This window comes from Parasteatoda tepidariorum, chromosome 8, assembly GCF_043381705.1.
Source record: "Parasteatoda tepidariorum isolate YZ-2023 chromosome 8, CAS_Ptep_4.0, whole genome shotgun sequence".
Lineage (NCBI taxonomy): Eukaryota > Metazoa > Arthropoda > Arachnida > Araneae > Theridiidae > Parasteatoda > Parasteatoda tepidariorum.
In genome coordinates, this window is record NC_092211.1 from 58,690,417 (window position 1) to 58,707,900 (window position 17,484).

At 27.8% G+C, this 17,484-nt stretch overlaps 1 protein-coding gene across 1 annotated transcript in view; it reads right to left on the reverse strand.

Annotated features, from left to right (window-relative positions):
- Positions 1-17,484, reverse strand: part of LOC107443481 (meiosis inhibitor protein 1-like) — a 73,391-nt gene that overhangs the window by 12,166 nt on the left and 43,741 nt on the right. The window contains exons 6-10 of the mRNA XM_071184061.1: positions 15,233-15,436; positions 10,431-10,649; positions 6,297-6,342; positions 4,437-4,504; positions 3,974-4,073 (exon numbers count right to left, since the gene is read on the reverse strand). Coding sequence (XP_071040162.1) covers positions 3,974-4,073; positions 4,437-4,504; positions 6,297-6,342; positions 10,431-10,649; positions 15,233-15,436 — 637 coding nt within the window. The remainder of the gene's footprint in view (positions 1-3,973; positions 4,074-4,436; positions 4,505-6,296; positions 6,343-10,430; positions 10,650-15,232; positions 15,437-17,484) is intronic.

Consider the following 17,484-nt stretch of genomic DNA (forward strand, 5'->3'; position numbering starts at 1 on the left):
TTACGAAAGATGAACTCCAAACACTCGTTCACTCGATGAAAAGACGCTGTGAAGCTGTCTTAAAAAATAAGGGTTATCCTACTAAGTAGTGATTGTGTAAGTATCACTTTAAAAAAATGCAAATCTAAGATAGATCTGACTATTTGTTGCATAACCTTTTTTGTGATACAGATATTGTAATACTGTTACAATTATTAAATTTTACATTAAATTACCTTCAATTTGATATATAAACTTTTGTATTTAATTGAAAATTAATATATTCTACAAACACACAAAGTTGAAAAACATGAAACTTTCAAAAAGTGTCCACACTTTTGGCCACCACTGTATATATGGTTTAAAAGTACGACACCATCTAGTGGCAAAATATCAAACTATGTTTTCTGGTGGGAACCTCATGGACATGATCTGCATAACATTTGAATCAGATCAATAAAACACAAATTATGAGCCTTTTAGTACAATCAGATTAATTTTAAATTGCCTCTAAAAAATAAAATTTCTCTTGAAGAGTATAATATATTAAGGTTGATACATTCCAGTAACCTAAATTTAGCTTATTTATTCTAATTAGTGTAAAATTGTTTCATGGAGAAAAAAAATCTGACTTTCTATGACAAAATTAGAATAGAATTAAACTGATATCTTCAGCTGATACAACAAGAATACTAGAGCAACAACAAACTAAGAATGATATTAATTCAAAAAGTTAAGAAGAAGAATGTTCCTGGTCAACATTACCAATAAAAAAAGTTCCAAGGTACCTGATAAAATTGTAAATAACATTCAAGCCACAAGAAAAAACCTTTAATTCTAATGGCATATTTTCAAGCTCATAAGGTATGTTCTCTTTTAATCGGGTATTCATATACAGCTGGCCTTTAAGAAATTGGTGAATCTGCTGCAGCGATAAATGAAAAATTGATGTTGTCTGAGAAAAAGGTAAGGAAACATCTTTCCTAAAATCAGAAATCCAAATTAAAAAAAGAAGATAATTAATAACAACAATTAATCAGATGCATCATAGATAATTTCTACATTTACTACCAAGTACAATAGATCTCTAATAATATAAAAATTAATTAATTGAATTCTTGCAATATTAGTAGAATTTAACCAGTGTTCTCTCCTGAAATATTTTCTTTCTGCACTTTAAAGATTCACACAAAAGTAATTAGGTTATAAAAATATATGTTAAAAAAATTGACTAAAAGAAACTAATAAATCAGTATCATGTTTTAAATTTGTTTTATTTTCTTGTCAAAAAGATTTTAAACAGACTTTGTTACAGTTAATAGGATAAGGATCAAAGCACAATTTGAAATAAAAAGGCAATAAATGTGTCAAGGTCCTTTTGTTTAAACTTTTTTATTCTTTGATGCTATTTTATTCTTTGAAGTTTATAACAAGTAAAGAGTTGAGAGGATAAAGGGTCTAAGTGATATTATTTTTAAAAAATTTTGCAGAGAAAATTCTTATTTTAGTTTTATTTAACAATGCAACATTCATTATTTCATTTATTTTAATTCTGAATATATCAGCGGATGAAGGTATTAAGCATTTTGGGAAAGAAAGAAGGATCCAAGTGCATGTTGTAATAATCTACCCTAAAACATTTTGCACGGCATTATACTAAGTAGCTCAGAGTGTTACAATTATCAATTGCTTAATCCCATAGATAAATTGCAATGAAAATAAATACCTAAAGCAATTTTTAATACTTTGATTTTAATAATAGTTAAACTTTTCTGTAAATAATTTTTTTTATATGAAATTGTTATTTTTTAGTGAAAAAATTGAAAATATTTAACATTCTCAAACAGCATATTTTTTTCAAAAAAAACAAATAAAAATACATTTACAGTATTAATCTTAGTGGTACCTTTACTTCTAACTTTTCCTCCAAAACTGATGTTATTTCAAAGAAACAATTATTAAACGTATTTTATTGCACAAATGCAATAAAATTATTCCCAAGGAATATATTGTATAGTCACACAAGTAAGAGAGTCAAGAGTATCAATTTTTTACAAGAGTTGTTTTAAGTATAATTTCAATCAACTACATACAATTTAATACTAAGATATTAGATTTATTAGCTTACTTCATGATTAAAGAAAACAATATGCAGGTTGGTAGAAGCATTTGAGAACCTTGAACTTTCAAAGTGTTTTCAATCATTTGTAGAAATAATTGAGGAACAGATTTATGTGACACACATTTAAATATTGATACATCACTATAAAAAAAAAAGAGAAGAGTTTCATTTATGTACCAGAAACAAAATTGTTCAAATAAAATTATTGAATAAAATAAATTAATTTTTATGAATTCAAAGTATAAAAATATACAACATTTAAAAATTTAATTATTTATTTATTTTTAATAAAAATAGATAATTTTCTAAAACCAATAAAATAGAATGATAAGATTATTAATTAGAAGAAGAGAATATTAAATATTTAAAAAGTGAAAAGCAAGTGAATTAATTCTTAAAAGCAACTATATACAATAAACATAATTATTCTAAATGGTGGATATTCATTTACAATAGATTTCCATGGCACAAATAATTAATCAATACTAAATTTCTAAGTTAAATTTTTAAGAGAAATTATATTAAAATAAATTTTTCTGCAAACAGAAGTTAATAGAAAAATCAGTATAAGAAAATGTATTACTTGTTAGCAACTCTTTTCACAACTAAGTTTTACAGTTAATAAAAACTTGAATCAATAAAATAAACATATTTAAAGTGAATTTGATTTTTTTTTAAAGAACATAATAGATAGTTTTACAAAAACTATAGTTGTAACACGATTTATTTTAGTTGAATTGAATGTACAGTTCCAAAGTCAAACATAGCCCAAAAAATGAAAAGACATTTGCATTTAAACAGATATATTTCAGAAAACTAATGGATGGTGTTTTCTACACTAGGGAACGCTGCAAGCTCGGGACTGCCTAAATTTCCGGGTTACTGTTTCCGTTGTATTTTAAAGCCATTTGGCATCATTGTGTTTTGAGATTCTTGCAAACAATGTATTTGATTACTTATTACTAATGTTTACAATGCTAACAATACTTGTGCTTACAATACTAAAAGTGTTAACACTAACGTAAGATGGTGCACAGCTTGCAACACGAACAAAAAGTAATAAACGAATGGAAAGAGGCCAAATCAAGACTGCCAAAAAAGCGAGTTATTCAAAATCTAGCAGCCATGTCACCTTTTTTAATAATAAATAACAAAATAACTAAAACACATTTTCACTCCAAACTCCCCAGAATTACATAATAGCATTAATATCTTATGAATTACGGCAGATTTGAGCTCTGAAATTATCTAATTTATTTCTTTCATTGAAAACAAAATTATCCGTTTGAAAACATCGCCTATCAGAATAGCATGTAGCAAGCAGCTGCAAACTTTTTAACCGGAACTAGAGTAGGTGCCGAGCTCGAGATTGTTATTGTTTACATTTCTATTGAAAACACCATCCATAGAGCAGTGTTAAACAAAATAAATAATAATTTTAAAGCTGAATTATATTTCAAAAATTAAATTTTACTATGTTGTCAGAGTTGCTTAAACAATGCAATAAAATAATATTTTTGAAATATATTTCCCCATTTTTAAAAGTCAAAATTTTAAAAAGTCTAAACACAGAGGAAGAGGAGATAACTATAACACAATCATAGTAGCAAATTAATTAATTATTTAATTATCATAGTAACAAATATTAAAAAAGAATCATGCCTTTTGAATTATATTTTAATAAATCAGACATTCATACAACCTGGCACAAAATGCTTTTCAAACTTATTAATGTTTCAAACATGATTCTGAGAAAATTATTAATTATAGTTTTTGTTATCAGCTTCACAGTTAAAAATAACAGCAATGTGAAAACACATTATTATATCCTTACATTATAAAGTATATGGAAATGGAAAAAATAATCAATACTTGGAAATTGTAGATATTATTAAATCATAGGCAACATGGAGGAGCTTCCAATTTTTAAGCGAAAGTAAATGCAGAGCTACATCAATAACAATAGTAATACCTAAATTAAAACAATAATAATTTACAGAGGCTTTAAATATTGGGAAATTACATTTTATTTTATAAGTATCTGTAAACCTTATAAGTGTTTCTTGAATTTAAGAGAATAATGATATGAAAGTATTTGAGGAATAGTATAAGACTTTATATATAAAATATTCTAACATGAGGTGACATTTTGAGATTCAGAACCACATACTAAATAAAACAAAGTTATTTCTAAATATTATAAGAAAATTTTCAATAACATAACCACTCAAAAATTAATGTTGAAGAGTTATGAAAATTAGGAAAAATAAATAAATAAACAAGTAACTAGAAACAATAAAATTAACATTTTCTGAATAAAATCTTGAAAAATTACCATAGGTAACACATCTTTCATAACATAAAGGGTGTTTAGAAAATAATAGAAGTAAACAAAGAACAGACCTAAAACAAAACAAGAGCATTTTATAACAAATAAATATTTTAGAACTAGACCATAATTAATTTACAAAAAACTAGTTTTAACACACAAAGAATAGAGCTCATAATGCAAAAAGATGATTGAAATTGTCTGTTAAGTCTTACTTTCTTATGAAATGACAAAACTTTTTTTTTCCAGCAAAAAAAATGTAAACAATTTGAAAGTTTAGAAAAAGATGGAGCTAATACTCATATCAGAGGGTAAAAAAATAATAAAAATTGAACTAAAATGCATTTATTTTTAAAATTTCTATTTCTTCTCCCTTTTCTACTCATTTTTTTTATTACAATAAAGTTTTCCAAAAGATACATTCCATACTAAATTCTTGCTTCATAAACTTTAAATATATATGATTATGAATAAGTAATGAAAATACATTAAAATATGACTGGCATATAAGGTATACATTAAATTCTCTATTAATTAAGAAATTCTTACAATATGAATGGGTGATCCATACTTAAAAAAATTGTATCAGAAAAATATTGTGCAGATATTGCACTAAGTAATATCTGCGTGCTAAGTAAAGCAGAATTTTAGAATAATCAGAAAAATTAAGTATGAATTGAATGAAATTTTACAATTAGGTATTGCATTTACAATTAGGGAGTCTATTTCTATACTTCTAATAACTTCATAAATCTTTTGAATTCATTCATTAAAAAAAAAAAAAAAGAATTAAAGAAAGGTTTTGTGTTCCTAATTTAATTTTTAATAGCTTATTTTCATATTGGTACATGTTCATGACAACTACCATTTTAAATTTTGTCAACCTCAAATAAGGGATTTTCGTAATTGCAAAAATTTAAAAAAAGAAAAAAATATGTAGAGGTTTGAAGAAATATGTTTTGAATTAGTTCACTTATATGAGTTTTATTTTAGTTTCTCACATGCTAAAATTCTACTAATACACAACTAATTCTGATGCTAGTACAAGAATCATTCCATTTAAAAATTTATTAAATACACTATTGAAAGGACAGCAATTATATGTAAAACCTGCCAAGTTTCATGCCAAAATATTTTAAGACAATAATGTGAATAAAAATATAAAATGCCAACACTCCAACAACTTCACTATACAATTAACTTTATATTTAGGCACTTTGGATAAAATATTGTTTCCTCTCTCTATGCTAACTGAAACATAATGCTTCATTAAAAAGAAACATTCTTTCTTTTAATAGAAACATCAATATTACGAAACTTTACAGTTTAAGGATTTAAGATGAAAAATAGTTTAATGTCGAACATAAATGAAATAAATCATGACTATTTATGATAGCAAACTTTTTTCCAAAAGGCGTTTACAGAGCAACATAGTAATGACATTTTTTAAAAAATAATTTCAAATATAATAAAGTAAACATTAACTTTCGATTTCATTTATTTACAATTTTTTGTTTGTGTTGCTGGTTATAAATGTTAAAAATGAATCACAGTAATCAGATGAGCTTTTGTCCGGAATACAATCCTTCAACAACCAACTAGAAATTCAATTTGAAGTAGCACTAACCAGCCACACACACTAGTATCTACATATTTATGTTGGCAAATAAAAGAGTGTAACATCTAAATATTTCATTTATGAACTTCATTTGATGGTTAATATAAAATACAAGGAGTACTCAATAAGAGAAAATTTAAATATTACGTTTCAAATTTACAAAAATTAAAAGATAACAGAATTAATTTGTTTACAGAACCATATATGATAATTTTTTATTATTAAATATAACACTGAACTTTGCTTACTCAATTAAAAGTTCATTCTTTCCAGTCAATATCTCCAAAAGTACCTCTGAAAATATATAAATAAAATTCTAAGATATGCTTACATAAAAATAAAGCGATTTAATTTTACTTTCAATTATTCAAACTATATTAACAACATCTGACACGAATTTCTCAGAGACTTTTAATTTGTTTTCTTATTTTCATTCAGTGTGTCCATAAAAACTTATTAAAAATATTGGCAAGCATTGATGAATATTGCTGACTCAGTCGTTTAAAAATTTAGTAACAGCGACAATTAAAATATGTATTTTATAACCGACTAATTCAAACATGATCAAACCTAACGCAAAACAAAACATTACGAGTATCAACAATCAATTCATCAATGATAGATTCTTTTTCGTTTCCAGCTGCCTATTTCTGCTCTGTTAAATTTAAGACACTTATTCAAATCTCTAACTTCTAAAATAAAAATTAACTGTAGAGGCGCTGCAATCAGATCATTGATATAGAACCACCATCCATTGCATGCAATTTCCCTAAAAGCGCGTGCTAAGTTTAAAAGCTAATGCTCTAATAATCGTATTGAAGTAGAATCGCAATATGATGCAATATGAATACATGATGCAATATGAATACATGATGCAATATGAATGCATATTGCACATGCAATATGAATGTTCATAGTTAGAACAATCCACCTTTTTATTAATTTTTATCTTCCAGCAACAAACTTTTTTCATTTGCATTTCGAATTTATCGCAATATTAAAGCTTTAATAACTTTAAATCTAAAAGTTAAGCATTATTAGATTAAATAATGTAATATTAAAAAATAGTGTAATAATAATTTTTTTTTTTTTAAAGTAACATTGATGAGCTGAAGTTTTCAACATCTTTTCTGACTAAATTTTTGAGGCTTAATTCCTNAAGACGTTAACAATGTATTATAATTAAAGAAATTTTTTTTTTCAAGAGTTTTTGTTTTTTTAGAAATCTCACTTAACTTTTTGAAATCTCACCCTGTTTTTGAGAAAGGGTGAGAAATTCTCACCCATTTTTTTTCTATGATGAAAACACTGATACAGTAAACATTAACTTTCGATTTCATTTATTTTCAATTTTCTGTTTGTGTTGTTTTTTATAAATGTCAAAAATTAATCTCACTTATCAGATGAGCTTACGACTGGAATACAATCTTTTAACAACCAACTAGAAATTCAATTCGAAGTACGACTAACCAGCCACACACACACACTAATATTTACGTTACCAAATAAAAGAGTACAAAGAGTGGTAACATCTAAATATTTCATTTATGAGCTTCATTTGATGGTTAATATAAAATACAAGGAGTACTCAATAAGAGAAAATTTAAACATTACGTTTTAAATTTACAAAAATTAAAAAATACCAGAAGTAATTTGTTTACAGAACCATATATGATAATTTCTTACTGTTAAATATAACATCGAACTTTGCTTACTCAATTAAAAGTTCATTCTTTCCAGTCAATATCTCCAAAAGTACTTCTGAAAATATATAAATAAAATTCCATATATAAATAAAAATATGCTTGCATAAAAATCATAAAATTAAAAATTTCAAAAATTAAAAGCTATTTAATTTTACTTTATATTTTCGGAGATCATCTCAGAGACTTCTAATTTGTTTCCTTATTTCTATTCAGTGTGTCAATGAAAACTTATTAAAAATATTATTGGCATGAATTGATAAATATTGCTTACTTCGTCGTTTAAAAATTTTGTAACAGCAACAGTTAAAATTTGTATTTTATAACTGACTGATTAAAACTTGATCAAAACCAAAGTTTACGCAAAACGCCGAGGAAAAACAAAACATTTAAAGTATCAACAATCAATTCATCAATGATAGATTCTTTTCGTTTCCAACTGCCTATTTCTGCTCTGCTAAATTTAAGACACATATTCAAATGAATAGAAATTAACTGTAGAGGCGCTGCAATCAGATCATTGATATGGAACTACCATCCATTGCATGCAATTGCCCTAAAAGCGCGTGCTAAGTTTAGAAGCTAATGCTCTAAACATATTGAAGTAGAATCGCATATGTGAATCACATGCAATATGAATGTTCCTAGGTAGAACAATCCGACTTTTTATTAATTTTTATCTTCCAGCAACAAACTTTTTTCACTTGAATTTCGAATTTATCGTAATATAAAAGCTTTAATAACTTTAAATCTAAAAGTTAAGCATTATTAGATTAAATAATGTAATATTAAAAAAATAATGTAGCAGTAAAAAAAATTTTTTTTAAGGTAACATTGATAAGCTAAAGTATTTAACATATTTTCTGACTAAATTTTTGAGACTTAATTCCTCATATTCTGACTAAATACTATCATCTATTATCTATTAGATACAATCTCTGAGTGGGTCTGAAGTTAAAAATTCTAATCCATAAAAAAAAGACTATTCAGCAGGAAAAATTAGATTATTGACAAATTTCGTAATTTAAACTATTGAAGGTAGTTAAGAATTGAATAAGTTGAAAAATTCCTTGAAAAATATATGACCCTAGGTGTCTACTTAATAGAAAAATTATAATAAAATCTTTTTGTAAAAGTAAACACTTTATGTTTCCTATTCAGCTTAAAAGAAACTTTCATTAAGCTTATTGATCAGTTGGAACTAAAATTTTTGGTAACAATGTATCATGGTAGCAAGAAAAATTATTATGCTATATCTATAATTTACTAGCTGGTCTATTTTTACGAACTCACTGCATCACGGTTTCTTATTGGTTTATGTTGCCCTCGGTAGCATTGCTCTGGATCCTTTTTGCAAAGGTAAATTAGTGGCCACTCAGCCCATTTATATAAACTTACAGCTTCGTGATTTCCCATAAACGTCCACCTGTTCTAACTCTAACTAGCCAGCCTTGGCGATTTAATAGCCAACAAAATGGAATCGTTTATATATCACTAAACACATAGTAACAATTGATGGGATCATGTTATTTAGCTTTACTATTAATTAAGCTAACAACCGCGATAGTTACGTATTTTTGTAATTTGATAAGGAACATTCGGTTCAAGTTTGAGACTTATATTTGCTTAGAATGTGTTACTTCGCATTACTCAATCAGGATGATTACTATAATATTGGCTACATTTACAAAATATTGAAGTGATACTATTTTAGTTTTTACTTGTAGTCTGATAAGTAACACATTGTTGGAAATTGGAGGCTTCTATCTTGACAGCAATGTGTAATTTAGCACACTGTAAATTAGGATAGTTATCCAATAATTACAAATTTTGTGGTTTTCAATTTACCTCATAAAGAACATATGATCCAAACTTGAGTCTATCTGGGTAATATAACCTGCTATTTATCACACTGTCAATTAGATTAGTTTCTCCTAATTATTCCAATAAATTACAAATATCGAAATAAAATTTTCGAGGTTTTCGATTAATCTCATTGAGAAAAACGCATGATTCAAATTTGAGACTTCTATTTTTTAAAAACGTGTTATTTATCACACTATCAATAAGAGTAGTTTCTCTTAATTATCTCAATAAAAATTAGGTTTTTAATTTATCTCCCAAAGAACACATGACCCGAATTTGAGACTTTTATCTTACTAAAAACATGTTATTTAGCATTACTCTCAAATATGCTAACTACCCTCTAATTACTTCGATTATTAAAATATATCGAAGTTAAGTTTTTTCTTTTTGCCTGATAAGAAACACATAGTTCAAATTTGAGACTTTCATCAACATAGTAAAAACGCGTTATTTATCGTTACGGCCAATTAATTAGGCTAATTACTTAACAAAATATGGAAAACTTTTTAGTTTTTCTATATTTCTTATAAAGATCACATGGTCCAAATTTAAGCCTTCTAACTTTATAGGAAGGGGGAGAATCAGATTTTACAATGAGAGGCGAAGTAACTCAAAGAGATGTTCGCTTATGTCTCACTAATGTCCTGGTTAATAATATTTATAATGCTTTCATAAATGTTATCATTAAGGTATAGAGTAAAATCGTGTTTTTATACTAGTATACTTAGAGAGAAAAAAATATTTTTTCTCCTTTATTGCAACTTAAAAATAATAGATATCGCAGCTTAAAAATAATAATCCAAAAATCTGTACCTGGAATATTTTCATCCAATAATGCTTGAAACTGGATTTCATTAAGTATTTTTACAGACAGTATATGGCAAAGGCATTGTATAATACTGACTTGAAAGTTAATTTCCGGTGAAAGAATCAGTTTTTTAATTAGAGCTGGAAAATTAATGTCTTCATTTGAATTTTCAAAGAGTAATAGAATTCTTCTGTTGTCACTCGCAACAAATAACTTCAATAAAGCTGGAAAAAAATACTAAGTTACAAGAAATAAGTTCGTTATACATTATCTATAGGTTAATCAGAAATAACTTGAACAAAGTTTAAAACTAACGCATTTTTATTGCATCTCTTGGATATCTATCTTTTTTTTACTGTTTTCGGAGACTCTTTATAATATCATCCTTTTGGAGATGTCATGCTTCTTTTTTCATAAAAGTAGTTTTGAAACAAAGAAAAAAAAAATGACCTTCTAATAAGCTCTGTTCTAGCACTTACAGCTATAGGCTCACCAGAATGGCGTAAGGCACATTTTTTTAAACTCTTTTCACGGAACAAGAATGGCCATCTTGTTTACTAGACTTAAATCCATCAGCTCTTTCTGCTTGATTTGTCTCTCAGAGCTGAAAAATTTTCTGACGCGTTTGCAGCTCTGCATCAACGCCAAAGAAGGTCATTTTGTAAACTTTAATTATGTTCAATGTAGTAATGTTTCATGTTAATTTGGAGATTTAATTATGATATTTTAACAAGTTTTAAAATTAGTGTTATTTCGCAGTCGGAAAATGGTCGAAATTGCGATTGAATTATAAGTGGAAAAGAAGCAAAACATTCGTTATGAAATACCTATTTTTTCCAATGTATATTTTAGGTTGAATTGAATGAGTTCAAATGCAAGCTTATAGGACTAATAATTATGAAGTTATAATCTATGTTTTATGTATAAAACGCGCAATCTTGCATTTACGCTAATTTATGGATCTGATGTTGATAACTAGACAAGACAAACTACTTTTTTCCATGAATTTGTTTAGTATCGAGTCGAATGTAATAAAACAAAGTCGATGATACAAATAATTTAAATGTTTTAAAATTTTTCTAGTTTCGAAAGTACTATTTTGTTCTTATACCTATTTACGCGTCTGTTTCTTTTTTATTTTTATGCTAAATTCAATAAAGTAAAAATTAAATTAATAGATCCAAAATAATTTTGACGCTATAAAAAGTTTTTATGCATAGACATATATTGTTAAAAAATTATAATTTTATACACAAAATCCTCATTTTTTCTAATATTTTAGCTCTATCGACTTAATTTTGATTTTATTGAACTTAGCACGAAAAAGAGGTAAAAAAACGATGCTTAGACGGCAATGTCAGACACATAAATATAAGTAAAAAGGAGTAAAAAACAATACTTTTCATTACATTATTCATAACAGTACTTTTCAACTTATAAGCTGTTAATCCTATCAACTTAATTTTATTTTATTCGATTCAGCAATATAAGTATTACCTTAGAAACAAGACCTCACTTGTCGTCTAAATAGGAATATTTCAGTTTCTCCGTAGAATAAAAGCAGTTTTTAACTTTAAAAAAAGCTATTATTATTGTCAACTGTTGTTATTATTACACTTCTAATTACTTATATACTTATAAGCTATTGATTATTAAACACTTTTTGGTTGCCTGGACTTATGGAATAGAATGCGACTTAATGAGGCAATCAGACCCGGACTTTATAGAGCCCTAAATTTTATTTTCCAAACAAAATATTTAACCACATATACTAATTTACAAAATTTCTACTGTTCGACGCTTTTTAACGAATTTCATTTCACAAACCATTTTAAAGTTAAAACTGCAGTTGGAGCATTTATGTTTCAAGGTATTGTAAAAGTGAATAAATATCAAATGTGATATACAACCTTAATTTTTAATTTTAAACAGAGCTTACTTAGTGAATTTATACTTTGCTAGTTTAAAGATCAACTTTTGTTATAGTAATGGTTGAACCCCTTTGCATACATGTCAATGCAGAAGTCTCAGTTCCCAACAATATTTAATACTTCACTTCACATTATTTAAGCTTGCGAGCACTTAACTTTTCAGTATGCTTATTATCTTATACATTTTCGAAAACTGTTTAGATATAGTAATAAATGTCATTATAAATCATATTTATTAAATCAAAAATGATTTTGTAAAGTATAAATTTTCCTTCCACTTTATGTAACTGAAAAAAATCTCCCGCGAAGGGCGGACGAAGTTGGCAAGTAAGCATTTACTATTATTTTTACTAACTTTTATAGCTCCTTTATTATTTTTTAAAATTATATTAGTTTTTTTTAAGCTGATAGGTTTTCTTTTTTTTTTCTTTTTTCGTCAGCTGACACTTTTTTTGCCTTATACTTTTTACTCAAATTTACGAATAGTTAAAAAAAGTTGAAAAACTGCGCTGGTTTCTGACACAAAAAAAAAAATAATTTAAATATTGAAATCCCTCCAAAATAGAAGGATTTAAATACAAACTCTTAGAGAAAATTTTGGAACTGGAACTGAGCAACTTTCATTCAAAAAGTAAATATTCCGAAGAAAGTGTTTGTGTTTATGTTAGAAAAAGAAAAAGAAAAAAAACAACAAAAAAACGAAATGAGTTGGTGAAAAAAATGTCCCTTTCTTAAGAAAGTGAATTATGGAAGGAAAAGGAGGGAAAAAAGTAAAGAAAATTAATTCAAATCCAGAATTCACTGAATCCTTGGGAGTACTTAAGACTGGCAAACTAAACTTTCAGCGCAAAATATTTAAATTTCTAGATTGATTTTTATCTTTGAAATTTCCATTTAAATGTTTGTTAAATAAGTGAGTTTTGTCCCTTTGTCTTTACTCTTATTTAATTCTGAAATTGGTCATATTTGTAGAGAAACAGAGCATTTTCAAATACATAAAAAATATTCCTTCGGAATTTTCCTCTACAGAATTAGAATAGTTGAAACATTTATTTTTTCCCTTAAACATTTCTAATTCTCAATTCAAGCATGTGGTGTTTTAGATTAAAACTTTTTTAAAAAATCTAATTACTTTTATAATTTTTAGTGTTGTTTTCTAACTGGTCAGTCACTGAGTTGAACCAGAAGTTCACCAACAGTTAAAAAGGCCTAAAACAAGAAAGGGATTCTGAAACAAATCTTCCTTTAGAAATCGCAAGCAAGACTAGCTTTCTGTGAATAATATTCATAATTTTTTTCAACAATTTTAAGGAAGGCTGACTATTTTCCTCTAAACAAAATTTCGAATTTAGCTTAAAATACAGAGGTTGCAAAAGTCAAGAGATAACAATATGCAAAAAAATAGATGGCAGTAGTATCGCGTGCAAAATGTATATATGGGTAGTGCACAGACAGGAGTTTTATTTGTGTTCAAATTATTCATCTGAGAATGTTTCTGATGTAATTATGACTATAAGACGAGAATTAACAGAGATAGAATGTGAATAGTAGTTGGAGCTAGAAGCATGGGACATTCCATTTCGGAAATTGTGAGAGAATTCAATATTCTTAGATCTACAGTATCATGAGTGTGCTGAGATTAGCTAATTTCAGCCATAACCTCCCCCCTCCCATGGACAACATAGTGACCGATCATTTGCACTTAATGGCCGACTCATGCGTAGAATAGTCAATGCTAACGGACAAGTCATGTCCGTGAAATAACCGCATGAAATACACGTGAAATGGACGTGTCCGTTAGGGGAGTGCAGCGAAATTTGACTATAATGGCAACAGAAGACATACTCTAGTGCCTTTATTAACAGCACGAAATCATGCCCAGTGCTTCTTCTGGATTCGTGATCATATTGGTTGGACCCTAGATGACTGGAAAAAAAAAAAAACTGTGGTTTGGATTTGGAAGAGTCACGATTTCAGCCAGCTGATCAGAGCTGATGGCAGAGTTCAAGTATGGTGCAGACTTCACGAAGACATGGGCCCACGTTGTAAATAAAGCATTGTGTAATGTGGAGGTGGCTCCATAATGCTGTTGGCTGTTTTTTTCATGGTATAGACTGGAACCTATGGTCCAGTTGAACCGATTATTAAATGGAAAAACCTCATGCTCAACTCCTCGGAGACCACTTACTGCCGTTCATGGACTTCATGTACCCAAACAAAGTTGGAATTTTTATGGATGGAAATGCACCATAAAAATGTCACCAAGCCTTAATTATTCGCGCCTAGTTTGAAGAACATTCTGAACAATTCCAGTGAATGATTTGGTCACCTAGATCACCAGACATGAATTCCATCGAACATTTATGGGATATAATCGAGACATCAGTTCGTGAACAAAATCCTGCACCCGCAACCCTTTCTCAATTATAGACACATATTTAGCCTTCATGACTGCATATTCCTGTAAGAGATTTCCAATTACTTGTGGAGTCCATGCCACGCCGAGTTGCCGCACTTTCTTGAGCTAGAGATGGTTCGATACGACATTAAGATCCCATGACTTTTGTCACCTCAGCATATGTATAGCATCAATTTAATGAATTATAAAGGCAGCTATATCTATAGTACTATTCTACTGAATTGAAAATACAGCTATATGTATAGCAGGAATTTAATGAGCTAAAAACGCAGCTATATCTCTAGTACTATTCTAATGAATTGAAATACAGCTATATATATATAGTATAAGCTTAATGAACATAAAATGCAGCTATATGTGTAGTATCAATTAAATGAATTGAAAAAACATCACTATTTAATTACACGTGGTCTAATGATGCATGTATTTTAGTCATTATAATATGTATGAGTCTTACCTAGAATATTTTTCATTAAATCTTTCATTAAACATGTCTTTAACAGGCATAAGATACCTTTCGAAACTACAATATCTATAATATTCATAGCATTCGTATTCTTTTCATTAGTCGAGTAAATTTGTAGGAAGACATATGTAATAGACATTCTCACTTCATCAGATGGATAAACCATACCACTTGCTAAGTAGTGAAGAACATCTGCTAAAAAAGAAATAATTGATACTAAAAAAATAATTTAAATAAAATTATTGATAAATAATTGAAAAAATAAGTAATTATTATTAAAATAAGGGTAATTTGAATCTGAAATTTAACCATCACTTAGTTTCCCATTTTGGAAATTATTCTGAAAATATTATATAATCTAATAAGTCTATATCTGATAAGTTAATATCTAATAAGTTCACAGCAATTATTTTCTCAACATAAATTACTTTAAGGACTTTCTTTCAAATTTTAGAATAATATCAAACGTTTATTTAATAAATGGGGCGTAGGCTGAAAACTTAAAGTTATTAATAAAGTGATATTTCCTGCCGATTACGTAATTATTTAAACGGCAATGCAGAATTTGAATAACCGTAATAGCTCAGGGGATAGAACGCTCGCCTTCCAATAAGGTGATAGGGTTTCGAATCCCAGCGATGGCTGGTCGATACGAATTCCGCACCCGTCTCACACCGATCACAGTATTGACGTAAAAGTATCCTCAGTAGTAGACGGATCATGGGTTAGAGTCCCCTTTCCGTCAGGCTAAACGTAGGAGATTTTTGTGGTTTTCCTTTCCATGTAAAGCAAATAAGGGTTAGTTCCATTAAAAAGTCCTCCATGAAGGCAAATTTCTCCCAATACTTGAATCAGGAGTTCCCTCGTTTTCTGCAAATTATAAGGCTACGGAGTTGAACATTAGTAGTTGTAAACCCAAAATTGGGTCGGCTCTTCAACAACGGTTATAAAATCAAATAAAATTTGAGGTATAAAATCTCAATCAGTAAGTAAAATCTCAATCACTCATATTGTGAAAATTTCATTTTTTGAAAAATATTCGATTGATTCCGTTCTAATTTTGGATTTTGTCATTTAAAATTTGGTTTGAAATTTTGTAAAAAAATTTTTACGTTTCAAAAATTGTTTGATCATTATTAAATTAAAAAGTTAAAACCAAAAACAATTCTTTTTATTATTTTTAATAGTGTCAGAGACATAGTGAGATATGAAAAGCATTAAAATCTACATATAAGGACTCAAATTTTCAACTAGTCTCGTGACTAAAATAGGACTAATTTATCCGGTTAAAATCTGAATCTTTCAAAAAAAAATAGGCATGTCTATTATCAATATGTCTATATACTTGCTTTCGTATCTTTCATTTGATCTTGCATAAATAGCATAACTAATTAGTATAATTATCTTAGAACCGTGAAGATTTGTACTGTACATATCTTGGTGCATGATAATCCAATCATTAGATCAAAGGCTATTCAAATTGTTTCGAATTCTTTCTTTCTTTCTCTTTTTTCATGCTATATTTACCTTATTTTGAAGATTAATTTTTTTTATTATCTTTGAATTTTAAAAATCAATTTTGCGTCATGATAAATTTTTTTTCTTCATTTCATAGAGTCATTATTTACTCGTTTTTGAGATGATTGCGCATTACAAAAAGGAAATGGTTAAAAAAAAAATCACCCAGGAGTAGAAGTAAAAAATGTGAAGAAAAAAAAAGTAAAGAAAAGGCGTAATGTGGTAAAAAACTTTAAGGGCCGGTAAAAGGCTATTTTCGCAGAAGACAGTGGGGTGAATTTGCTGATGTTTGGAAGGTGTTTTTGAAAGGTTACCAAAATAACACATTCGCGAATGTATTGTGAGAGATATCCATGACCCACTTTTCCGTTATGTCAGTATTTAAAAATTGACTGACTTTGGAAAAGTCAAAGAGGCATTGAGTAGATAATGGCTGATTTTTTCCCCTCCTTCAATCAACTCATCATTAACGACTTTTTTCAGCGTTTAAAGAGATTTAAAGTAAACTGTTTAGAGAGAAGAAGACTTTATTCGAATTTCTTTTGTTATATAGGTTATTTTTGTAAGTTATGAGCACTATGTATCACTTTTAAGAGCGAAAGAGGAAACGAACTTTTTTTTTTCCTATTCTAGCTACAAAAAAAAATTTACAAGCAAAGAGGGGAAAAAAGAAATGAAACTTTCGATACTTCTTTTCAATAGTATCGGTTGGTATCGGTAGTACT